Consider the following 24,555-nt stretch of genomic DNA (forward strand, 5'->3'; position numbering starts at 1 on the left):
CAAAAGGAACCTCCGTATGATCTTTATTGACTTAGAAAAGGCCTATGATAGAGTCCCTAGAGAGCTCATTCGACATGTCCTAGAGAAGAGAAGGAGCTCAAGTAACTATGTGGGCATAATTAAGGACATGTATGAGGGCGTGGTGACGAGTGTCAAAACTGCAGAGGGCCAAAGTAATGAATTCCCTATAACAATTGGGTTACATCAAGGATCAGCTCTAAGCCCCTATTTGTTTGCACTCATAATGGATGATTTAACCAGGCACATTCAAGATGAGGTCCCTTGGTGTATGCTTTTTGCTGATGATATTGTTTTGATGGATGAGACAGTAGAAGGGATTAATGCAAAGCTAGAGTTATGGAGATCAAACTTGGAATCGCGAGGCTTTAAGTTAAGCAGAACAAAGATAGAGTATTTGATGTGTAACTTCAGTCAAACCAGGAGAGGTGATGAAGTGGTGAAACTTGAAGAGCGAGCGCTACCACAAAGTGAATGCTTTAGATACTTGGGGTCAACCATTAACAAAGAGGGTGATATAGAGGATGATGTTTCCCACAGAATTAAAGTAGGATGGATGAAGTGGAGAGGTGCATCGGGAGTGTTATGTGACAAACGCATGCCTATTAAGCTTAAAGGAAAATTTTATAAGACAGTTATAAGACCAGCCATGACTTATGGAGCGGAATGTTGGGCAGTTAGGAAGAGTAATATAGATAAGATGAGTGTAGCAGAGATGAGGATGTTGAGGAGGATGTGTGGCAAGACCAGGAGAGATAGAGTAAGGAATGATTGTATTAGAAACAAATTGGGAGTTGCACCAATCCAAGACAAGCTTCGTGAGAGCCGCTTGAGGTGGTATGGTCATGTCCAACGGAGACCTATGGATGCACCGGTAAGGAAGAGTGACCAGATTCAGTTTGACGGAGCTAAAAGAGGTAGGGGCAGGCCTAAGATGACTATTGGAGAAGTGGTAAGAAAGGATATGCATGCGGTAGGGCTCAATCCTAGTATGACCGTAGATAGAGTTGTTTGGAGGACTAGGACCCGTGTAGCCGACCCCTCGTAGGGGAATGTTCCTGGGATGCTGTTTTGACCTTTTTTTCCTTTACTTATTTTCTATTCTTCTCTCTTTTACTTCTTGTACTTCTTTTTACTTCTCTTATTTCTTTTACTATCATAGCCTCTTTGGATCCATGTAGCCGACCCCATTTAGTTGGGATAAGGTTATGGTTGTTGTCGTTGTTGTTGTAACTTAAGGTTGCTATTGATGCAGGACATTTGGGGGCTGCTCCTACTAGCCCTAGCCCAGGCCCAATTAGATACTCCAAGGGATACCATCTCAGGCCCAAGCCCAAGCCCTAACAGCCTTGCATTTAGTTTATTTGTTTTATCTTCTATTTTTAGAGTTATTTGGCAGTTATTGCTGTAGAAGTAGTTATTAGAGGGCAGTTATTGCTGTAGAAGTAGTTATTAGGGAGTAGTTTTCTTCTCTCTCTCTCTTTTTTTTTTTTTTGATTCTGAGTTTTAAAAGACTGTATTTTGAGAAGGAAGACAATGAATGATGAACAGAATTGAATGGAGGAATGAATTGAGTTTGTGGCTGTGTGTGTGCACTCTTCTCTCCCCACCCCCCCTCTCTTCTTCTTCTTCTTCTTCTCACGGTTTCTTCTCTTCCCCCCCCCCCCTCTGCAATTCTGATTTCTTTCTGGATTCTCTTTTCTCCTTTCCGGTCCCCTATCATTTGGTATCAGAGCCAAGTTGGGTGAATCTCTCTTCTTCTCCTGTGTGGCTGAAGCTTTCCTCCCCACCCTCTTGCAAGATCTCTCCCCCTCTCTCTCGGATTCTTCTCCCTTTCAGTCTCTCTTCCCCTCTTACCTTTCTTCTCCTATCTAAGTTCTCTTATCTTGTTCCCTTCCCTGTTCTGGAAACCCCAAGCCAGAACTCCAAAATACTCATATACAACTACCTTATCCTCTTTACCATAACATCCATTGAACCCCTTTACTCACACGATTACAACAACCAATCGTTCCATATTATTCCATCTTATCCCAAGTTGGAATGGCGAACAACACCAGAGATGCTGCAACAGTAATGGCGTATGACTTCGACATTCCACTCAACAATATTGAGAGGATGTGCTGTTTCAAGATTTCATCTCCTCTTCTTGTGAATTACCGGAGCTTTTGAATAGCATGGATCTGCATCACATGGACTGGTTTCCCGAGTTTATTCAAACTCGAGGTCAAGTTTTTTTAAAGCAAGGAAGAGTTTTTTTTTTTTTTTGGTGAATAAGTATATATTACCAAACCCCAGAAGGGGGCTGGAAGGAGATAAGAGGGGGGGGGGAGAGAAAAGAGTGAAGTCCTTAAACTAGAAGGGGACCGCAACAAACTGCTATACAGACCCCAGGTAACAACAATGTGCCTGTTCCTTAGGGTGTCCATAAAGGTATGGTGAGGGATAGTGCTGATCTTAGAGGAAACTTCGAAGGAGATGTCTTTCCAAATCAAGTCAAAAGATCTAGATTTGGAAGTCCATCTCCTAAGATTCCTCTCCATCTAAATATGATGGACAACAAAGCCAAAAACAAGTTTGCCAATACTGTCACAGATGGTGCTGCTTTTAAAAGCTTTGGTCAACCAGATGCATTCTCGGTCAAATGGAAGGTGTCTCCTGCTTCGGTACAAGATGGAAGAGAGGACTTTTTTCCAGATGGTAGAAGAAAAGGGGCAAGCAAAGAAGAGATGTGCAGTGTCCTCTAAACCGTTCCAGCAAAAGGTGCAAGAGGGATGGATAGGGATGTGACGGTGCAGGAGAAAGGCTTGGGTAGGAAGGCAAAGGCGAAGCGATCTCCAGGCTGTAAGGCTATGGCGAGGGATGGAGCCTTTGAACCAGACTAGGTTGTGCCAGGGGACAGGAGCGGAAGGGTTACGGACAAGGTTCCTAGCTGATCTAGTGGTAAAACGACCTAAGGGGGAGGGGAGCCAAATTGCCTTATCCTCAAGGGCAGGAGTGGATAGGTTAATGGGGGGGGGGGAGGGTAGGCCATATTTGGGAAAGGATAGAGGGAAGGGGAGAAGGAGGGGACCAAGAACCAAGCGATATGATGAGGGACAGGGGGGCAGATTTGGGGATGCCTGAGGAGTAGACAGCTCTAGGGCCAAAGACATTGCAAAGGATGCCTAAGGGATGCCAAGGGTCAAGCCAAAGAGAGGTAGAGGAGCCATTAACAATGGCGATGGAGGTGGCCGAAAGGGCAAGAGGCCGGAGAAGGAGGATCTTACGCCAAACCCAAGACGCGTCAGGGCGTAAAGGAGTAGCCCAAATGGAATCATTCTTAAGAAGATGGGAGTAGACCCAGTTTACCCAGATAGAATCATGCTTGGAAGAGATTTTCCAGATGAGCTTGAGGATCCCCGCAGTGTTGGAGTCCTGAATGCGGCGAATGCCTAGACCTCCTTCTGCCTTGGGAAGACAGACGGATTTCCAGTTGATTGGATGCAAGAATTTTGAGGTTTCTTTCCCTTTCCAAAGGAAAGCACAGAATAGACTCTCAATAGCTTTGATGGTGGCTTTAGGGATGGCAAAGATGCCACACCAATAAATGTAAGAAGATTGGAGGACTGATCTGATACATTCAAGCCTACCCGCATAGGATAAAAGTTTGCCTTTCCAGAGCTGAAGGCGCTTGCGGATATTATCAAGCATGGGGGTGCAATGATGGCTGGAAAGCCTGGCAGGGATGAGAGGTAGGCTAAGGTATTTGACAGGAAGGGAGCCGAGAGAGAAGCCAGTGAGACGGAGAAGGGTTTCTTTATCAGACTCGGGGATCCCAACGAGGAAGAGTTTGGATTTAAGGAGGTTGATACGGAGCCCAAAAAGGTCTTCAAAAAGGCGGAGGGAGGATATGATGGCAGCAATAGAGGAGGGGGAGGCCTTGGAGAAAATCATCAAATCATCAGCGAAGGCTAGGTGGGTAAGGTTGATGTGCTTGCATTTGGAGATGGGGGAAATGAGATGGAGATCAGTTTTGGATTGAAGGCTCCTAGAGAGGACTTCAAGGGAAAGGGAAAAAAGGAAGGGGGAGAGGGGGCATCCTTGGTGGATACCAACCGACGATCTGAAATACCCGGCAGGGGAGCCATTGACAAGAACAGAGTAGGAGGGGGAGGAGATGCAAGCATGAATCTAGCGCACAAAAGCATTAGGGAATCCCATTTGGGAGAGCACGTTGCAGTTGAAGTCCCAACGGATGGAATCAAAAGCTTTGTGCAGATCAATCTTCATGAGAGCAGCAGGGGAATGGGATTTACGGTCAAAACCATGAACAATCTCAGAGCAGAGGATGATATTGTCCACGATGCTATGGCCCAAAATGAAAGCGGATTGATTAGGGCTGACCAGATCAGGGATGACTCGCTGGATCCTATTAGCGAGGATCTTTGCGATGAACTTGTAGAGGAGGTTACACAACGAGATGGGTCTGAAATCAGACAAGGAGGAGGCTCCATCCAGTTTGGGGATGAGACAGAGGAAGGTTTGATTGATCTGAAGTTGACTGGGTTTGTAGAAAACACTACGGATGGCTTTGAAGAGTTGATGCAGGACATTTGGGGGCTGCTCCTACTAGCCCTAGCCCTAGCCCTAGCCCTAGCCCAGGCCCAGGCCCAATTGGATACTCCAAGGGATACCATCTCAGGCCCAAGCCCAAGCCCTACCAGCCCTACATATAGTTTATTTATGTTTTATCTTTTATTTTTAGAGTTATTTGGCAGTTATTGCTGTAGAAGTAGTAGTTATTAGGGGGCAGTTATTGCTGTAGAAGTAGTTGATAGGGATTTATTTTCTTCTCTTTTTTTTATTTTGAGTTTTAAAAGACTGTATTTTGAGAAGGAAGACAATGAATGATGAACAGAATGGAATAATGAAAGAATGAATTTGTGTGCGTGTGCACTCCTCCCCCCTCCCCTTCTTCTTCTTCTTCTTCTTCTCCGGTTTCTTCTCTTTTCCCCCTGCAATTCTGATTTCTTCCTAGCTTTTCTTTCCTTTCTGGTCCCCCATCAGTTATTCCAAAGCTTATGGACAGATAAAATCTATATGTTCAAGCTCCTGATATATATGAATTGATTCATGAGGAAGTGATGCTATCAGTTATTTAAAATAAACATCCAAAAAGAAAAATGGTATACCATCTGCCCTTGCTTAGCACTTTTTTTAATTTCTACAATAAGCTTTTTCTCTTGTGCTTGTAGACCTTGTCTCTCCCGTTCTATTTCTCTGATTGATTTGTCCAGCATCCTCTTATTCTCCCGCAGAAGCTCTGCACAACAGTACCAAATACAAAATTATAGGTAAAAAAAGGATACAACAAGACAACCAACTTATAATGGATATATCAAGTAAAACCGTTCCTCTAGATGACAACCAAGACAGTGAAGTGGAAACCAGCTGAGCGTACATGCAGCCCTACACTAATCAATCAAGATAAGAACCCAGATTTCAATGCCATCACACAGGAAATTAGGCAATGCCCGACAAGCCAAGTGACTCATAGACACATTGGGCATCTGAAGTTTGTTGCTTCAATTATTCTAGACGATTGCAGTCTTCAGATGAATTCCTTTATAAATTTACAAATTTAGTGCATTATATAAGTTAAAGCATGGAACAAAATCAGCATATATATATATATATATATATATATATATATATATAATACAATGAGTCAATGAATACAATCATGATCAACTGACTCTTACCAGTAAGGAAAGATCATATTATGCAAAATTGTTACTCACATGGTGTGTCATAGTTGCCTAGACGCACGTATTACTTTTTCATAAAATAAAATGGAAATGATTTATGCTTCAATTAAAGACAGTACAAATTAATATGTTTGCAGCCCAGTCAGCCATTAGGTTGTCTAGCTTACTAGGCACCAACAAATGCATGACCATTTTTCTCGAATAAAAAAAGCATAATGAACCAATGGACTCAACTCTAGCCCCAGAAAACCTATCTGTGAACTATCAGAATTAGGAACCTCAACACCAATGTAAGACTAGAATACTAGTCCCAAAAACCCACAAAATTTCAGAATTAGAAAGTTAGGGTTTCAAACCAAACCAGCCAAGTTATGGTCACCAAACTTGGTCAAGTGTAGTTATCGGTAAGGGGAATGTCTGCACCAAATTTCATCAAATTGTGATGGTTGGATGTTGAGATAAAAGAGAAACACCAAATTGGAAGATTTTGGAAAACTTCACTGCAGTGCTGAATTTAGGCTCCAATGGAGATCGAGCATGGGTCTTGATGGTGAGAAGCCTTGCTGCAACTTTGGTCCAATTTTGATGGTCAGACGTCAAGATGGAAGGTTATGAATGAAAATAGAAGGTTAGTAGTGTAGGCTAATCCAGCCAGTGGAATAGAATGGAAGTAGGGATCGAGTGGAGTGGATGAAGGTGTGGTGTTGTGCTTCAAAACCCACCAACTTCTGATGGAGGGATAAGGAGTTATACAGCCTTGAAGTTGACAGCAAAACCCAGGGCAGAACTGAATCCGCAGGGTGTGTGCAGCCACTGTCTTATCGCATCAGCAACAGCAACAATACTCTGAGATGTTGGAGGGATGACAGCAGCCTTCGGTTGGTCTTTACAGTGCCTGCAGCAAGCTCAGGGATCACAGCACACAAGGGAATCGATGGAGTGGAAGGGAAGAAAGAGAAGAGAAGAAAATAGAAAGTGTGGATAGGTGGATTAGTGATGTAGATCACAAGTCCATATGTACCCGCAGGAACAAGCCCCAAAACCAGCCCAGCAAGGTTGTGGATTCGACTGCTGTGAGAGGCAGACTAGTCTGATGATGTGGCAAGTTTTTGTTGGTTCGATGGAGTGTCACCTAAAGCAGTCCGAAGTACTTCCACCCCCCCCCAAAAAAATTTACTGTTCACATGAACAGTACCCGAACTACTGTTCAAGTGAACAATGTTATGGGTCCATAAGTCTTGTATGAAGAAGGAAATCCAAGCAAATTTTTGAGATTCTGTGGGCCCCTAATGTAGTCCTAGGTGGCAAGGATACCAGCTAGAAGCCAAGCAACAGGATCTGCTATGAACAGGCAGTCCGATTGGGCAGAAAAGGGAGTTTTAGTCCAGATAAGGGTTAGGGTTAGGGTTAGGGTTAGGGTTAGGTTAAGGGCTGATGATATGGGTATACTAGGCAGGGGGTGGAAAGTCTATTAGTATTGGTTAATAATGTTTTTGATGAGTGGAAGTGAAAGTATTCAAAGGACAGCAGGTTAGGGTTTCAAATTTTGGATTTTTAAAAAGTGGAATGTGAAGGGATCTAGGGTTTAGGTTGGGAATTTTGGGCAGGGGCTTAGGTCGAGTCTCCCTAATGGTGAGGGGAAGATTCTATCCAAGTGTGGGCAATTTCTGATGGTGGGAATAGGCTGGACAGAAAACTAGGGTTTTGGGAATTTAATGGAGGTAGGGTTATCTAGGGTTTGAGTAGGAGTTTGGGGACAAAACTCAGATCGAGCTTCCCAATTAGGGAGGGGAATGTTCGATCAAAATTTGGGCAGAATGTGATGGCTGAATTGGTCTGTGCAGGTTTTAAGGTTTTGGAAAATCGAAAAACAAAAGGGGGAAAAGTTAGGGTTAGGGCAATAGAGGATTAGGAGAAGAAGAATGGGGTTGGGGATATCTCAGACTTACTTGAATTTGCAGAGGATGATAGGCAGCAGCATTTAATGGCAGTAGCTTGAATAAAAAGTGGAGCTTGGAACTTGAACTTGAAATTAGAACTTGAAGAGAACCACTCGGGCTTCACACCGCAGAGTGTCAATTGGATTAGACTCCAATCCCACCAACGAACCACCCGAGCTTCACACCGCAAGGTGTCGAGTGGATCACACACCAATTCCACCTTGCTTTGATCACACACAAAGCATATCTTCAGGAGAAGAGAAGTTGCAGCAGCTTGCAAGAGAGAAATTTCATAAACAGTGAGGTAAAGAGTAGCCCCACAGTTTGCCTTTATTTATAATGGCCAAAGGCCTAAATTCTTATGCAGCCTAAACCCCAGGCTGAGTCTAAATACAAAACACTCCCTCTAAAATTCGTGTAGAGGTGTGAACCCTAAAATACGACTTAAGTTAAAAAGATTCTATCCCAAGAGAATATTCTAAAATCACTTAAATTGGACCAACGATTCAGCCAAGTTCAATTTAAAACACTAAAACATGAAAATAAACTAAGTATACGGCTAATCCCATATGCAACCTATGTACCCATATTTTAGGCCCATTAAAGTGGCCTATTACATAGAAAACCCATGGGATCAAAGGCCCAACATGTCCATAACCCAACCCCAGACTTATTTCTAGGGAAAGAATCCCAATTTGGTGATAAACCTGCATCTGGCCCACTGAGGATAGCAAGACAAAACAGATTTTATTGCTGCCTAATAGTTTCTATTTTAGTGTCCTTCTTTTTGTTTTAGAAGGCTGATATTTAAAGCCTTAATAGTTTCTAATTCTACTTAGTTTCTATTTTCAATAAGTTGCCATTGTCACTAGTTGCTAGGATTAGTAGTTTCTATTTCCTACTTTCTATTTTCAGTAAGTTTCTATTTTAGGAAGTTTCTATTTTCTACCTTCTATTTTGTAAGCTTGCCTAAGCTATTAATAGGCCCCCTATTGTAAGGAAGGATCAGATTTGGAGAAAAGAATTTTCAGTCCTTGTTGCCTTCCGTTATGGGAGAAATTCCATGTTTCAACAGCTAGGATAACTATGGGTGAGAGACCCAGGCTGAGAGAGCCATTTCCCTACCCCCCTTCTCTTCTTTATCTTCTTCTCCTTTCTTCTTATCCACTATGTTCTCCATTCATATGTAATAGAAAACAACAATTAAAAAAAAAAAAAAAATAGTTATTTTGTTCCTTTTCGTGTTGATCGTGGCTGAAATCGATCTCCCGCTGGTTTCCCTAGTTCGAGGTCGACTTTTGCATTAATTGGCCTCCCATAGCCAGGGTCCTTCAGCCCTTCAAGTCACAAACAAAACTTGAGAAAGGAGTCATAATTTGCCAAAGCAATCTTCATTCAACTGTAAAATCATGGGAGAGGCATAAACAACCTTTACAATATAAAGAGGCTATACTTGCACCTCAATTAAGAAGAGAAATAAAAACTTGACATAATAAGCTGCAACATGAAAATAGAAACTACTCTAATTAACTAGGACTGAAATAAATTAGAAAGATAATAAAATCTTCACTCCTCCATGGTGATAACCGAATTCTTCATGTGGTCCCCACCAAGGGTGATATTAGCCAGCACTTGAAGTCCCAAAATTTGTCAATAAAAAGTGACAATAATGCCCCCACGATTTGGGTTTGAGAGACCCAGCAACTCCCAGCCCTATTGGGCTAGCCCAACATAAAGTTGGTTGGCCCTATGGCCCATGGGGTTGGTCCACCAATTGGTGAAGTGAACCATCCCTTCTCCAGAAAATCTTAAGTGGGAGACTGAAAACTCCACTGTTATGACTTGGTTGATCTTCTCCATGAAACCTGAGATAGGTAGGAGATTTATGAGAAAGAAGATGGCAATGGAAATTTGGGACAGTGTCTCCAAGACTTTTGATCGAGTAGGTGATTCTGCCAAAGTTTATCAAATCCTCCAAAAGGTCATCACTATGAAACAAGGTGACCAAAGCATTTTTGCCTATTATAACACTGTCATTGGACTTTGGGAGGAATATGATCACTACAGTTTCCTTCATTTGTCCAATCTTGAGGATGAGGCAAAGGTATATAGGACACTTGTAAAGGAACGTGTCCTCATGTTGCTTGGTGGACTTAACCCAGAATATGAGCCCATTCGACTCCAGATCTTAGGGAGATCTCCTCTCCCATCCTTAGATGAGGTGTACAATTACTTACAAAGTTAGGAGACTAAAAGAGGATCCATGGATACTACACCCACACTGGAGAGATCTGCTCTCATCTCTAGTTTCTCATCATGATTGGAGAGGTGGGGGGAAGAGGCCAAGGGCCAACCCATGGGCATCACCGAGAAAAATTCAAATGTGATCATTGTGGAAAGCTGGGGCACAATAAGGAAAGATGATGGGTTATTCATGGCCAACCCCCTAGTATGCGTGGTGGATCCACTGGTGTATGTTGTGGTAGGAGAGGGGGTGCTAGAGCCCACACTGTGACAGCTGAGATTGAGTCACCTGGACTACAGACCGACCCTGATTTTCTTTCCAAAGAGGATATTGCCACAATACGAAGGATGATGTCTCATCTTGGCCACTCTTCTACTACACCTGCAGAGTCAAATTCTTCAGCCTCAGCCTTGCAAGCCTCTACTTTTGCACCCTCCACTACTCCTTCTTGGGTCATTGACTCTAGAGCCAACGATCACATGACTGGTGTTAATAGTATGTAAGTCTCGGTATTAGCGTCTGGTGCTAATACTTTTCCTGTTTTATCCTTAGTTAGCATTATATTGAATAGAGTGGGGAGTCCAACGTTAAGTTGCGACTCCCAAAGTTGCACAGCAATCTCTCTCTCTTCTTCTTCTTCTTCTATTATTTACATGGTATCAGAGCTACAGGCATTGTTACAGCTCTCTGCGATTATTTTCTTCTCTTCTATCAAGGCATCTATCGACATTGAAGTGGTGCTTTCAGATTAGAGTTCTTGCGGCTTCTTATTTCTTTCTTTGAAGGGGTGCAGCACCCTATGCTGTGTTTTGGGACTGTTTAGAGACTAGTTCATGATCTAAATTAAGAACTAGGTCTCTCTTTATGTTTTTTGGTGATTTATAGAGTGAAGGTTGGGCTGGAATTGGAGGAGTGTCTATCAGTAGCACCCTGTCAGGGTTTTGAGATCGATTTTTCTCAGGGAGAATAATCGATTTTTTGGTGGAGCTTTTGGAATCTGTTTTTGTGTTTGCTGAATTTTTTGGAGCTTGCTGGAATTGTTGGAAGGTACTGCATAAGTTTTTTTTCTGTTTTGATTATCCTTTTGGGATCATTTTTTTCTCTCTCCTAGAAGCTTCATCGATTTTTTGGTTTGGTTTTTTGGAACCAATTCTTGAGATTGTTGCAATATTTGAAGCTTGCTGGATTTTTTTCGGAAATTATTGAAGGGCAGAATTTTTCACCTTTTCCTCTGAGCAATCTCACTCCATCCTTTGGCTGTGAATTATGGGTGATAATTCAAAGACTGATGACTGAAGTGTTGCTTCCTCATCCAATTGGATTACTGAAAAGAAGCTGAAAGGAATTACCAAATTTCAACAATGGAAGAACATTGTTAAGTTGGTTCAAACGATACGTGATCAGCAGGATCATTTATTTAAACAAAACCCGATGATGATTCTTTACGGGATACTACTGATGCAAGAATCTTGGGACATATGCTGAATTCTATGGATAATCAAATCGTTGACTTGGTGACTCACATTGACACTGTCAAGGAGCTGTGGGAGTATCTTAATAATCTATATTCTGGTCAGAATAATCTCTCTCGCATTTATGATCTGTCTCAAGAGTTCTATCAGTCTGATAGAAAGGGTTGACCTTTGACCCAATATTTTGTTGACTTCAAGAGGATCTACAAGGAGCTGAATTCCCTAGTTCCTATCACTTCTAGTGTGGAACAAATGAAAAGTCAGCGAGAACAGCTCACTGGCATGGGATTTTTGGGAGGACTTGGGAAAGAGTTTGACTCAGTCCGGTCTCAAATTCTTGGTGGCGACAAGGTAGCCACACTATCAGATACATTTTCTCAGGTTCTACATGTCTCTCGTGAGAGTTCTACTTCAGTGGACACATCCGCCTTGGCATCTTTTTCATCTAATTGTGAGTTCAGTGGTGGGGTGGGTACTAGAGGTAATAGTAGTGTTGGTCGTGGTCGTGGTCGTGGTCGTGGTTGTGGGGCTGGCTATGGTAAAACTTCTACTTAGGGTACACAGGCAGTTTCTGATAATTCTGGTTCAGTAAATACCTGTCACCATTGTGGTCGCTCAGGACATATCCAACGTTTTTGTTGGAAACTTCATGGCAAATCCCCTTAGTAACAGTTTTCCAATTCCACTGCTACTACAGAGTCTAGTATTATTTCATCTCCACAGTCTCAGGGTAAGACAATGAAGATGTCTGATGAAGAGTATACTCGTTTTACACAATTTCAAATTTCTCAGTCAACCTAGCCTCCAACTGCCACTTTTGTTCAGACAGGTAATGCCACTGCATGTCTTTCGACTGCTACTTCTCGTCCCCGGATCATTGATTTAGGGGCTTCAAATCATATGACTGGAGTTTTAGGTATATTTTCTTCCTTCCAACAATCATCCTCTAATGTTACTTTAGTTGATGGTTCCTTAGCTAAAGTGACTGGTACTGGCATTGTTCATCTTACATCTTTATCCTTACCTTCCATTCTTTACCTACCTGATTTTCCTTTTAATCTCTTGTCCGCTAATAGGTTTACCAAAACCTATAATTGTTTTGTAACATTTTTCTCTGACTCTTGTGTATTTCAGGATCTTATGACGAAGAAGATGATTGGTAGAGGTCGTGAATCGGAGGGGCTTTATATACTTGAGGACACTTCATCCGTAGCATGCTCAGTGTGGCGTCTCCTCACCAGATTCATTGTCGTTATGGTCATCCTTTGTTGGAGAGTTTGAAACTTTTGGATCCTTTCTTTTTTTGTCTCTTTCTAGTTTAAATTATGTGTCCTATCATTTTGGGAAACTTCACCGTGAGAGTTATCCCCCTAAAGTCAATAAACGGACTGACCAACCTTTTTCTTTAGTTCATTCAGATGTATGGGGTCCTTGTCATGTTGTGTCCAAGTTTGGTTTTCGCTATTTTGTTACCTTTGTTGATGACTATTCCAAGGTTACCTGGCTTTATTTAATGAAAATCCGTTCAGAATTATTTTCCATCTTTTGTGCATTTATGAATGAAGTAAATAATCAGTTTCAGATTCCTTTGCGTATTCTTCGCAGTGATAATGCTAAAGAATATTTTTCTACCCCTTCTGCTGATTTTATGGTGCAACATGGTATTATTCATCAATCCTCTTGTGTTGACACCCCACAACAAAATGGTGTAGCCAAGAGGAAGAAAATAGACATTTAATGGAGGTCACACGCTCCCTTTTGTTTGAGGTGAAAGTAGCCAAACCTTTTTGGGCAGATGTTGTTTTGACTTTTGATTGCATGTTACCTTATTAACCGCATGCCTTCTTCTGTTTTACGTGGTGGTATTTCTTATTCTTTGTTGTTTCCTTTTATGCCTTTGTTTGCTTTACCACCACGGGTATTTGGTAGTGTTTGTATTATTCGCGATCACCGTCCTGGCCATTCAAAGTTGGACCCTAAAGCTCTTAAATGTGTTTTTGTTGGTTACTCTCGTACCCAGAAAGGTTACCATTGTTACTATTTTCAGTTACAAAAATACTTGGTCACTGTTGATGTTTCCTTCTTTGAATCCACCCCTTATGATATATTCTCTTTTATTGTTTCTGAGTTGGATGATGATCTTCCTGTTTATGTTATTCAGTCTATTGTTAACCCTGTTCCACAGGCTGCCTCATCACTGACACCTCCTATTGTGTTCCAATGTCACCAATGGAAAGTATGGGTCCCCTGGTTCGGCTGCCTTTGCTCCATCTACTTCTTCGTCTACTGATCCTGCAATAGGTACTTCTTCTTCTTTGGAACCTTCCACTGATCTTGATATTCCTATTGCTCATCATAAGGGTGTGCGGAGTTGTACCCAACACCCCATTTCTAACTTTGTTTCCTATTTTGGTTTGTCTTCTACTTTCCATTCCTGTTTCACTGCTGTTGAAAATCATACTATCCCTAAGTCTATTGCAGAGGCATAATCTATTCTTGGTTGGAGGACTGCTATGAATTAGGAACTGCTGGCTTTGGAGGAAAATCAGATTTGGGATCTTGTTCCCTTACCCTCAGGTAAATTTGCTATTGGCAGTCGTTGGGTGTATGTAGTGAAGGTAAACCCTGATGGTTCCTTGGCACGTTTGAAGGCCCATCTAGTGGCAAAGGGCTATGCCCAAGTATATGGTGTGAATTATTTGGATACCTTTTCTCCTGTGGCTAAGTTGACTTTTGTTTGTATTTTGATTTCCCTTGGTGCTACTTATCATTGGCCCTTATATCAGATCGATTTTAAGAATGCCTTTTTACATGGGGATCTTAATGAAGAGGTTTGTATGGAGCAAACTCCTGGGTTTGTTGCTCAGGGGGAGTCTGCTTTGGTGTGTAGACTCAAAAAGTCATTGTATGGGCCGAAACAGTCCCCTAGGGTGTGGTTTGGCCGGTTCATTAAGGTTGTGTTAGAGTTTGGGATGACACGGTGTGGTAGTTATTATTCAATATTTTTCCGATGTTTTGATCCAGGAAAGGATGAGCAGAGATTGGGAACTTGTTAGATTCATTAAGAGTGAAGATGGTAGAGTACTATTACGAGATGAGGACATTATAGAGAGATGGGGTGAATATTTTACAACCTACTAAATGGAACTACCTTGATTGAAAGGATAGATTCAGAAGTGGAGAGGAATAGTCTTGAAGCCAACACACGGCATGGACATCTACAACGAGCTGGCGAGGCCGAAGTTAAAAAGGCCCTACGAAAGATGAAGGTAGGTAAAACACCGGGACCGGATGAGATCCCAATTGAAGTATGGAAGAGCTTAGGAGCACGGGGGATATCTTAGGCTTCTTAGCTAACCAAGTTGTTTAATAAGATTTTGAGTACAAAGAAAATGCCAGATGAGTGGAGGAGAAGCATTGTAGTTCCGATTTATAAGAATAAAGGTGATATCTAGAATTGAAATAACTATAGAGGCATAAAACTAATGAGTAATACCATGAAACTTTGGGAAAAAATCATTGAAGCCCACTTAAGAAGAGAAACTAATATATCGGAGAACTAATTTGGTTTTATGCCAGGGAGATCCACGACAGAAGCTATTTACCTTTTAAGGAGACTTAAGGAAATATTTAGAGCTTTCAAAAGGAATCTCCATATGATCTTTATCGACCTTGAAAAGGCCTATGATAGAGTCCCTAGAGAGCTCATTTGGCATGTCCTAGGGAAGAGAAGGAACTCAAGTAACTATGTGGATATAATCAAGGACATGTATGAGGGCATAGTGACGAGTGTCAGAACTGCAAGGGGCCAAAGTAGTGAATTCCCTATTACAATTGGGTTACACCAAGGATCAGCTCTAAGCCCTTTTTTGTTTGCACTCATCATAGATGATTTAACTAGGCACATCCAAGCTGAGGTCCCTTGGTGTATGCTTTTCGTTGATGATATTGTTTTGATAGATGAGAAAGTGGAAGGGATTAATGCAAAGCTGGAGTTATGGAGATCAAGCTTGGAATCACGAGGTTTTAAGTTAAGCAGAACAAAGACAGAGTATATGATGTGTAACTTCAGTCAAAACAGGAGAATTGATGAAGTGGTGAAACTTGAGGAGCGAGAACTACCACAAGGTGAATGATTTAGATACCTGGGGTCAACCATTAACTAAGAGGGTGATATAGAGGATGATGTTTCCCACAGAATTAAAGTAGGATGGATGACGTGGAGAGGTGCATCGAGAGTGTTATGTGACAAACACATGCTTGTTAAGCTTAAAGGGAAATTCTACAAGACATTAATAAGACCAGCCATAACTTTATGGAGCGGAATGTTGGGCAGTTAAGAAGAGTAATATAGATAAGATGTGTGTAGTGGAGATGAGGATGTTGAGGAGGATGTGTGGCAAGACCAGGAGAGATAGAGTAAGGAATAATTGTATTAGAACCGAATTGGGAGTTGCACCAATCCAAGACAAGTTTCGTCACTTTCGTGAGGGCCGTTTGAGGTGGTATGGTCATGTCCGACGGAGACCTTTGAATGCACCAGTAAGGAAGAGTGACCAGATTCAGTTTGACAGAGCTAAAAGAGGTAGGGGCAGGTCTAAAATGACTATTGGAAAAGTAGTAAGAAAGGATATGCATGTGGTAGGACTCGATCCTAGTATGACCGTAGATGGAGTTGTTTGGTAGACAAGGACCCGTGTAGCCAACCCCTTGTGGGGGAATGTTCCTGGGATGCTACTTTGACTACTACTTTGGCTTTTTCCTTTACTTATTTTCTATTCTTCTTCCTGTTACTTCTTTTACGTCTTTTTACTTCTCTTATTTCTTTTACTATCATAGCCTCTATCGGATCCATGTAGCCGACCCCATTTAGTTGGGCTAAGGTTATGGTTGTTGTTGTTGTTGTTGTTGTTGTTCTGATGCAGGAAAAAAAATTTTGGTGGTTTATGTAGATGACATTGTTATTATATGAGATGATGCTTCTGGTATTGAGAAGTTGAAGGTACACTTGCAACAAAAATTTCAGACCAAGGATCTAGAAAAATTGAAGTATTTCTTGGGAGTGGAAGTGGCTCAGATAAGAAAAGGGATTTCGCTTTCACAACGAAAATATGTTTTAGATCTTCTCTCAAAGATAGGGATGTTGGGCTCTAAACCTTTAGATACTCCTATGGATCCCAATCTAAAGCTTACAGCCGATGATGGAGATATTTTAGGTGATCTTGAGAAGTATCGAAGATTAGTTAGGAAGTTGAATTATCTGACAGTGACCAGGCCTGACATTGCCTTTCCTGTTAGTGTGGTGAGTCAATTTTTGTCCACTGCTCAGACATCTCACCGGGAGGCAGTTGTACGGATCTTGCATTATCTGAAAAAGGCTCCCAGTCGTGGTTTCCTCTATAGTAATCATGGACATGGATGGATAGAGAGTTTTTCGGATGCTGATTGGGCAGGTCCGGTTGATAGGAGGTCAACTACAGGTTATTGCACATTTGTTGGAGGAAACTTAGTGTCCTGAAAGAACAAGAAACAGACTGTGGTTGCTCGTTCCAGTACAAAGTTGGAATATAGGACTATGGCTCATGTTACTTGCGAGCTAATGTGGGTGAAACAATTGTTGACTGAACTTGGACTTTATGAAGATTCTCCTATGCAGTTATGATGTGATAATCAGGCTGCTGTCCATATTGCTTCAAATCCGGTGTTTCATGAAAGAACAAAACATATAGAAGTAGACTGTCATTTTGTTCGGGAAAAACTTCAACAAGGACTGATTTCTCCTTGTCATGTTTGTATAAGAGAACAACTTGCAAATGTTTTTACAAATCCTTTGGGGAGTGCAAGAGTGGATTATATTTGTAACAAGCTTGGCATGATTAACATCTTTGCTCCAGCTTGAGAGGGAGTGTTTAATAATATGTAACTCTCAGTATTAGCGCCAAGAGCTAATACCGTGGTTAGGGGTAGTTAGGTCCTATGTTTTATTTTTTATTTTTTTTACTTTTCCTATTTTACCCTTAGTTAACATTATATATTGAATCAAAGTGGGGAGTCCAACGTTAAGTTGCGACTCCCAAAGTTGCACTGTAATCGTCTCTTCTTCCTCCTCTTCTTTTTCTTCTGTTATTTACAACTGGTATGTCCCATTGTTATGATTCCTATTCTATATGCTCTGGTAGGGATAAGGTTAGAATTATCGATGGATCCCGTTCCTTTAATTCTGGTAAGGATAATGTTCGAGTCACTCCTATTTCTCTGGACTCTATTCTTCATGTCCCTAATTTTGCCACTAACATATTATCTGTAAGTCATCTGACCAAATCCTTAAATTGTTGTGTCACCTTCTTCCCTTCCTATTGTCTTTTTCAAGATTTGGCGACAAAGAGGATCATTGACAGTGGACGTGAGGAGAGAGGACTCTACCTTCTTGAGTCTCGGACCTACTTTGACACATGTTTTGCTTACTGCTCATTCTTATGTTTGTGGTCGGAGTGACAGCAGTGCTGTTATGAGAAAACAATTACCACATTTGTTTACTTCCTTTTCTTCTTCGCATGTTTTTCAGTGTGAACCATGTATTTTTGCTAAACATTGTCGTTCATCTTATCCTTATCATGGTAATAGATCCACTATTCCTTTCAACATTGTTCATTCTGATGTTTGGGGACCTGATCCCACTACTTCTTTGTCTGGATATCGTTATTTTATTTCTTTTGTTAATGACTAATTTCGGTCCACTTGGACTTTTTTGATGAAACAAAAGAGTGATGTTTATGATGCTTTCAAAAAAAAATTTGGTGAATAAATATATTACCGAACCCCAGGAGGGGCAAGGAGGAGAAAGAAGGGGGGGGATACAAGGGGAAGGAGGGGGGAGAAAGGAAACACAAAATTAGGCCATCCTTAAAGAGGTACGAGGCTGCAAAAGAGAGTTGTCTAAACCCAAAGTAACAACAATATGCATGTTCCTTAGGGTGTCAATAATGGTACGATGGGGGATAGAGCTGAGCTTGGAGGAGACATCAAAAGAGATGGCTTTCCAAATCAAGTCAAAGGAACGAGATTTGGAAGTCCATCTCCTAAGATTCCTTTTCATCCAAATGTGGTAAATAGCGGAGCCAAAAATAAGCTTTCCTACAGTGTCACAGAAAGTGCTGCCTTTGAAGGTCTTGTCCAACCAGTGCCATTCTTGATCAAAGGGTAAGTGTCTCCCGCTATGGGGCCAAATGGACAAGGGATTTTTTCCAAATGATGGATGAAAAGGGGCAAGCAAAGAAAAGGTGGGCAGTATCCTCAAAACCATTCCAACAGAAAATGCAAGAGGGGGGGGATAGGGATATGACAATGCAGGAGGAAGGCTTGGGTTGGGAGGCAAAGGTTGAGGGATCTACAGACTGTGAAGCTATGGCTGGGGATGAGGCCTTTGAACCAGACTAGATTGAGCCAAAGGACATGAGGGCAGGGGTTACGAGCAAAGTCTCAAGCCGAGCTAAAGCTAAAGCGGTCGTTGGGGGAGGGGAGCCACGCAAGAGCTAGGGGGTGCCAGGGATCAAGCCAAAGAGAGGTGGAGGATCCATCTACAATAGACGTCGAGATGGCTCTAAGGGCAAGAGGCCGAAGGAGGAGAATCTTACGTCAGACCCAAGAGGAGTTGGAGTGAATGGGAACAGTCCAAATGGAATCATTTTTTAGAAGATGGGAGTAACCCAGTTGACCCAGATGGAGTCATGCCTAGAGGAGATTTTCCAGATGAGCTTCAGGATTCCGACGGTGTTGGAATCGCGGACGCGGCGAATGCCCAAGCCCCTTCAACCTTAGGGAGGCAAATGGATTTCCAACTGATTGGATGAAGGAATTTGGAGGCTTCTTTCCCTTTCTAGAGGAAGGCACAGAAGAGGTTTTCCATAGCTTTGATAGTGGCTTAGGGGAGCCCATAGATGCCACACCAGTAGATGTAAGATGATTGGAGAACCGATCTAATTCATTCAAGCCTACCCGCATAGGAGAGGAGCTTGCCTTTCCAAAGCTAAAGCCGCTTACGGATATTATCAAGCATGGGGGTGCAGTCCTGGTTGGAAAGCCTAGCAGGGATAAGGGGAAGGCCCAAGTACTTGACAGGGAGGGCTCCAATGGAGAAGCCCGTGAGACGCAGGAGAGCATCTCGATCCAACTAGGGGATACCAGCAAAAAAGATTTTGGATTTGAGGAGGTTGATACGGAGGCCGGAGAGATCCTCAAAGAGGCAGAGGGAAGACATGATGGAAGAGATAGAGGAGGGGAAGCCTTTCAAAAAATTTTATCAGTTGATTTGTATTCAATTCAGTACTCGCATTCAAATAGTTCATCTGATAAGGGTGGTAAGTACATGTATGGGGAGGGGGGGGCTTCATCAGTTTTTTACTGATAATGGAATTATTCATCAAGTAGCTTGTGTTGACACCCCTCAACAGAATGAGGTGGCTGAGAGAAAAAACAGTCATTTGTTGGAGGTCACTAGAAGCCTCCTCTTTGGCATACATGTTCCTAAAACCTTTTGGTCTGATGCCCTTCTTGCTACTACCTTCCTAATCAATCGGATGCCAACTCAACTTCTTGGCTCCAAATCCCTTCTGGAAATCCTTTCTCCTCAAGCTTCTGCTTTTTCTCTTCCTCCTAAAGTTTTTGGGTGTGTCTGCTATGTTCATGTCAACAAATCAGTTTGAACAAAGCTTGACCCCAAAGCACTCACATGTATTTTCCTTATGTATTCAAATTCTACTAAAGGGTATAAATGCTACCATCCTTCCTCCCGAAAGTGACTTCTCTCCAAAGATGTCACCTTCTTTGAGTCTATTCCTTTCTTTCTTCCTCATCAGCATCCTTTTCAGAGGGAGAGCCATGGAAGTGAACAGGCTGCTGATGTCATTCCTTTTCTTTCTCCTTTGCCTACCTCCAACTCCCTATCTTCTTGACATCGGGAAATACAAAGAAGTAGATGTTGGCATTGATACTCATTCAGGTGTTGATGCTAGCAATGACAATGAGCTAGCTAGCAAAGAAAAAAATTTGATTGTTTTCAAAAGAGGTGAATGCTTGAAGGGAAAGGGAAAAAAGACCTGCCAAGAGTCCTCTTTGGATCCACATCTTGTGCCTCACCCTCCTCAGTCAGGTAACATTTCTTCTTTTCCTTCCTTTGAGTTAGATCTCCCTAGTGTTACTCGAAAGGGGAAATGAGCTTGTACTAATCCCAAAGCCAAGTTTGTTTCCTATGAGGCTATTTCTCCTATAGGTTTCTTTTTCCATTGCTCTTGCTTCTTCCTCTATTCCAAAAAATGTCACAGAGGCTATGTCTGACCCAAAGTGGAAGGAGGCAATGTCCGAGGAAATGATGGCTCTTGAGAAGAGTGGTACTTGGACACTTGTAGATCTTCCCAAGGGGAGAGTTTCAGTTGGATGGAAGTGGGTCTATACCATTAAGTATATACCATTATTGCCTCAAGCCAGGCTGACCACACTTTGTTTGTCCGGCGAGGAAATGGTATGGTCACAGCTCTCATTGCTTATGTTGACGACATTGTAGTGACTGGGAATGACAATGTTGAAATAAGTAGATTGAAATCTTACCTGGCCCAACAGTTTGAGATTAAAGATCTTGGACTTCTAAAGTACTTCTAGGATATTGAAGTATCAAGATCAAAGAAAGGAATCAATATATGCCAGAGAAAGTTTTTCTTGGATCTATTACACGAAACAGGAATGTTGGGGTACAAACCAGCAAACTTCCCAATTGATCCAAATCACAAGCTTAGAGACGAATGTGGTTCTCCTCTTATGGATGCAAGTAAGTACCAGAGATTAGTTGGGAAACTAATCTATCTCTCCTTGACTCGGTTAGACATAACTGATGCAGTTGCAATGGTGAGCCAGTTCATGCATGCACCCAAGAGTGGGCACTTGGATGTTGTTTATCGCATCATCAGATACTTGAAATCTTCCCCTAGAAAGGGCCTTCTATTTGCCAGGCATAATCATTTGAGGATAGAGGGCTACACTGATGCCGATTAGGCTGGTTCAGTTTCTGACAGACGATCCACATCTGGTTATTGTACCTTTGTAGATGGTAATTTAGTTACATGGAGGAGAAAAAAACAACCAGGTGTAGCTAGATCTAGCACTGAGGCAGAATTTAAAGTCATGGCTCATGAGGTGTGTGAACTCATATGACTGAGGCGGTTGATTCAAGAGTTGGGATTTAACACTGAGGAACCCATGCGGCTTTATTGCGATAACAAGGCTGCTATAAGTATTGCTCATAATCCCATGCAACACAACCAAACGAAGCACATTGAGGTTGATAAGCACTTCATTAAAGAGAAGTTAGATTCTGGTTGCATTTGTACTCCCTTTGTAAAAACAGGTGATCAAGTGGCAAATATTTTTACCAAGGGTCTCATTCCTAACCAATTCAGTACCCTCTTATGCAAGCTAGGAATGCATGACATTTATTCTCCAGATTGAGGGGGAGTGTTAGAGTTTATGTTATAAAAGGTACTTTTGTAATTGACTTGTTATAAGTCATATTAAGTTGTAGTTTCTATCTTTTGTTCTTATTTCCTTTTACCTCCTTAGGGAGTCATATGTAATTTCAAGAATGTTGTTGAGGAAGAAAATAGGTGAGTGGAGTTGTCTCTCCCTCACAATCGATTCTCTCCCAACTCTCTTCTTCTTTCTCTCTTCTCTTCTCTTCTTCCTCTTTCCCTTGTTGTGAATCTTGTTCTATTGCTTGAATCGATCCATTCATAGATTCTAACTGGTGGTGCGTGCATCGAAGCCTAACTCGGGCGAGGGCTGCTCCGCAGCCTTGCTTGAATCGATCCATTCATAGATTCTAACTGGTGGTGCGTGCATCGAAGCCTAACTCGGGCGAGGGCTGCTCCGCAGCCTTGCTTGAATCGATCCATTCATAGATTCTAACTGGTGGTGCATGCATCGAAGCCTAACTCGGGCGAGGGCCCCTCCGCAACAGGCTGCGGAGCAGCAGACAGATCGTCAACAATGGTGCCGAGTCGATACGAGTTACAAAAGAGGAGAGACTGGAACCCATGGTTTCTCCTCCATAAGACTCGAGCGCATAAGCTCTCAATCATGTCACAGAATCTCAATTCTCAATCGAGCCTTCCCCTTCAAGTTGAAATACGCTCTGTAGAGTGACCAATTTAAAATCCAGAAGTTTTCAAGCCGTTCGTTCAGTCCTCGGAATGTTGGTCGTTCTTCTACTCGTCAGGCTTTGGATTTCTCTCTTAGCTTTTAGAGTGGAAGAAGAAGAGAAGAAACTCCAAGAGAGCAGCCACGATTTTGGTTTGGTGTGTTATGTCTCAAAACAAGAGACTAACATGCTTATATTGAAAAGAATATATAATTACACACAGGCCCTTGGCCTTATACAAATGACACAAAGAATACATAAGAGGGGTTATGTACATATATACCCCTGATACAACTATTCTTAACACTCCCCCTCAAGCTGGGTGGTATATGTCATACATACCCAGCTTGTCTAACATAAAACTAAAGTGATGAGAGCTAAATCCTTTGGTGAAAATGTCTGCCACTTGTTCATTTGTCTTCACAAAAGGAGTACAAATAGTCTTAGATTCTATCTTCTCATTGATAAAGTGTCTGTCAACCTCAACATGCTTTGTCCGGTCATGTTGAACCAGATTGTGAGTAATACTTATGGCTGCCTTGTTATCGTCATATAGGCTCATAGGTTCAGTCGTCTCAAATCTCAATTCTTGAACAAGTTTCTTCAACCACAAGATTTCACACACACCATGAGCCATGGCTCTAGACTCTGCTTCAGCACTTGACCTAGCTACCACAGGTTGCTTCTTACTTCTCCAGGTGACTAAATTTCCCCCAACAAAAGTACAGTATGCGGAGGTGGATCTTCTATCAAAAATAGACCCGGCCCAATAAGCATCTGTATATACTTCAATTCTCAAGTGACCATTCCTAAAGAAGAGAAGGCCTTTTCGAGGACATAACTTCAAATACCTGAGGATCCTGTAAACTGCATCAAGAGATCCCATCTTGGGTGCATGCATAAACTGACTCACCACTTCAACAACGTAGATTATGTCAGGTCGGGTGAGGGAAAGATAGATTAGCTTGCCTACTAATCTCTGATATTTTTCAGCATCCACAAGAGGTTCACCACAATCTTCCCCTAGTTTGTGGTTCTGCTCAATAGGGGAGGAGATTGGTTTACATCCTAAGTAGCATGTCTCTGTAAGTAGATCAAGAACAAACTTCCTTTGGCAAACATTGATCCCTTGCTTGGATCTTGAAACTTCAATCCCCAGAAAATACTTCAATGGACCGAGATCTTTCATCTCAAACTGCGGAGCCAAATAAAGCTTAAGCTTTGAGATTTCAGCTTCACTGTTTCCCGTGACCACAATGTCATCAACATAAATAATGAGAGTCATAATAGTGCTGCCCTTCCTTTGTATAAACAATGTGTGATCAGCTTGACTTTGAATATATCCACTTTGTAGGAGGGCTTGTCTAAACCTCTCAAACCAAGCCTTAGGAGACTGTTTGAGTCCATAAAGAGCCTTCCTAAGACGACACACTTTCCCATTGTCACCAGGATGCTTGAACCCAGGAGGAGAGTGCATATATACCTCTTCTTCTAGGTCACCATGTAAGAATGCATTCTTTACATCAAGCTGGTACAATGGCTAATCAAGATTTGCAGCCATTGAGAGAAGTATACGAATGGAGTTATGCTTGGCCAATGGAGCAAAGGTTTCCTGATAGTCAATGCCATACACTTGTGTACAAGGTTTGAAAACTCGGGTCTCGAAGCCATCTCGGCCCAGCAAAAAACCGAGTTGGGCCGAGATCTCGACGAGTTTGTGCATTTTTTTTTTTTTCCGACTCGGAAGCCCATCTCGATGGGTTTTAGACCTCTTTTGGGTCTGAAAATCGGTATACAGCCTATTTTAGGCCATTTAAACACAATGGCGTTATTAGATTTTGCAACAACAAAGTCCAAATAAGAGTTTCAATTAGTGAGAAAGCAGGACAGACACTTGCTTATTCTAGAAACCAGGACAGACACAGGACAAACAGCCTTAGTCTTA

At 42.0% G+C, this 24,555-nt stretch overlaps 1 protein-coding gene across 2 annotated transcripts in view; it reads right to left on the bottom strand.

Moving 5' to 3' along the window:
• Positions 1-24,555, bottom strand: part of LOC122651614 (vacuolar protein sorting-associated protein 2 homolog 1-like) — a 79,571-nt gene that overhangs the window by 17,328 nt on the left and 37,688 nt on the right. For both annotated transcript variants that reach the window (XM_043845072.1, XM_043845073.1), the window contains exon 2: positions 5,193-5,323. In XM_043845072.1, coding sequence (XP_043701007.1) covers positions 5,193-5,323 — 131 coding nt within the window. The remainder of the gene's footprint in view (positions 1-5,192; positions 5,324-24,555) is intronic.

Source organism: Telopea speciosissima, chromosome 2 (assembly GCF_018873765.1).
Source record: "Telopea speciosissima isolate NSW1024214 ecotype Mountain lineage chromosome 2, Tspe_v1, whole genome shotgun sequence".
In the NCBI taxonomy this organism is placed as follows: domain Eukaryota; kingdom Viridiplantae; phylum Streptophyta; class Magnoliopsida; order Proteales; family Proteaceae; genus Telopea; species Telopea speciosissima.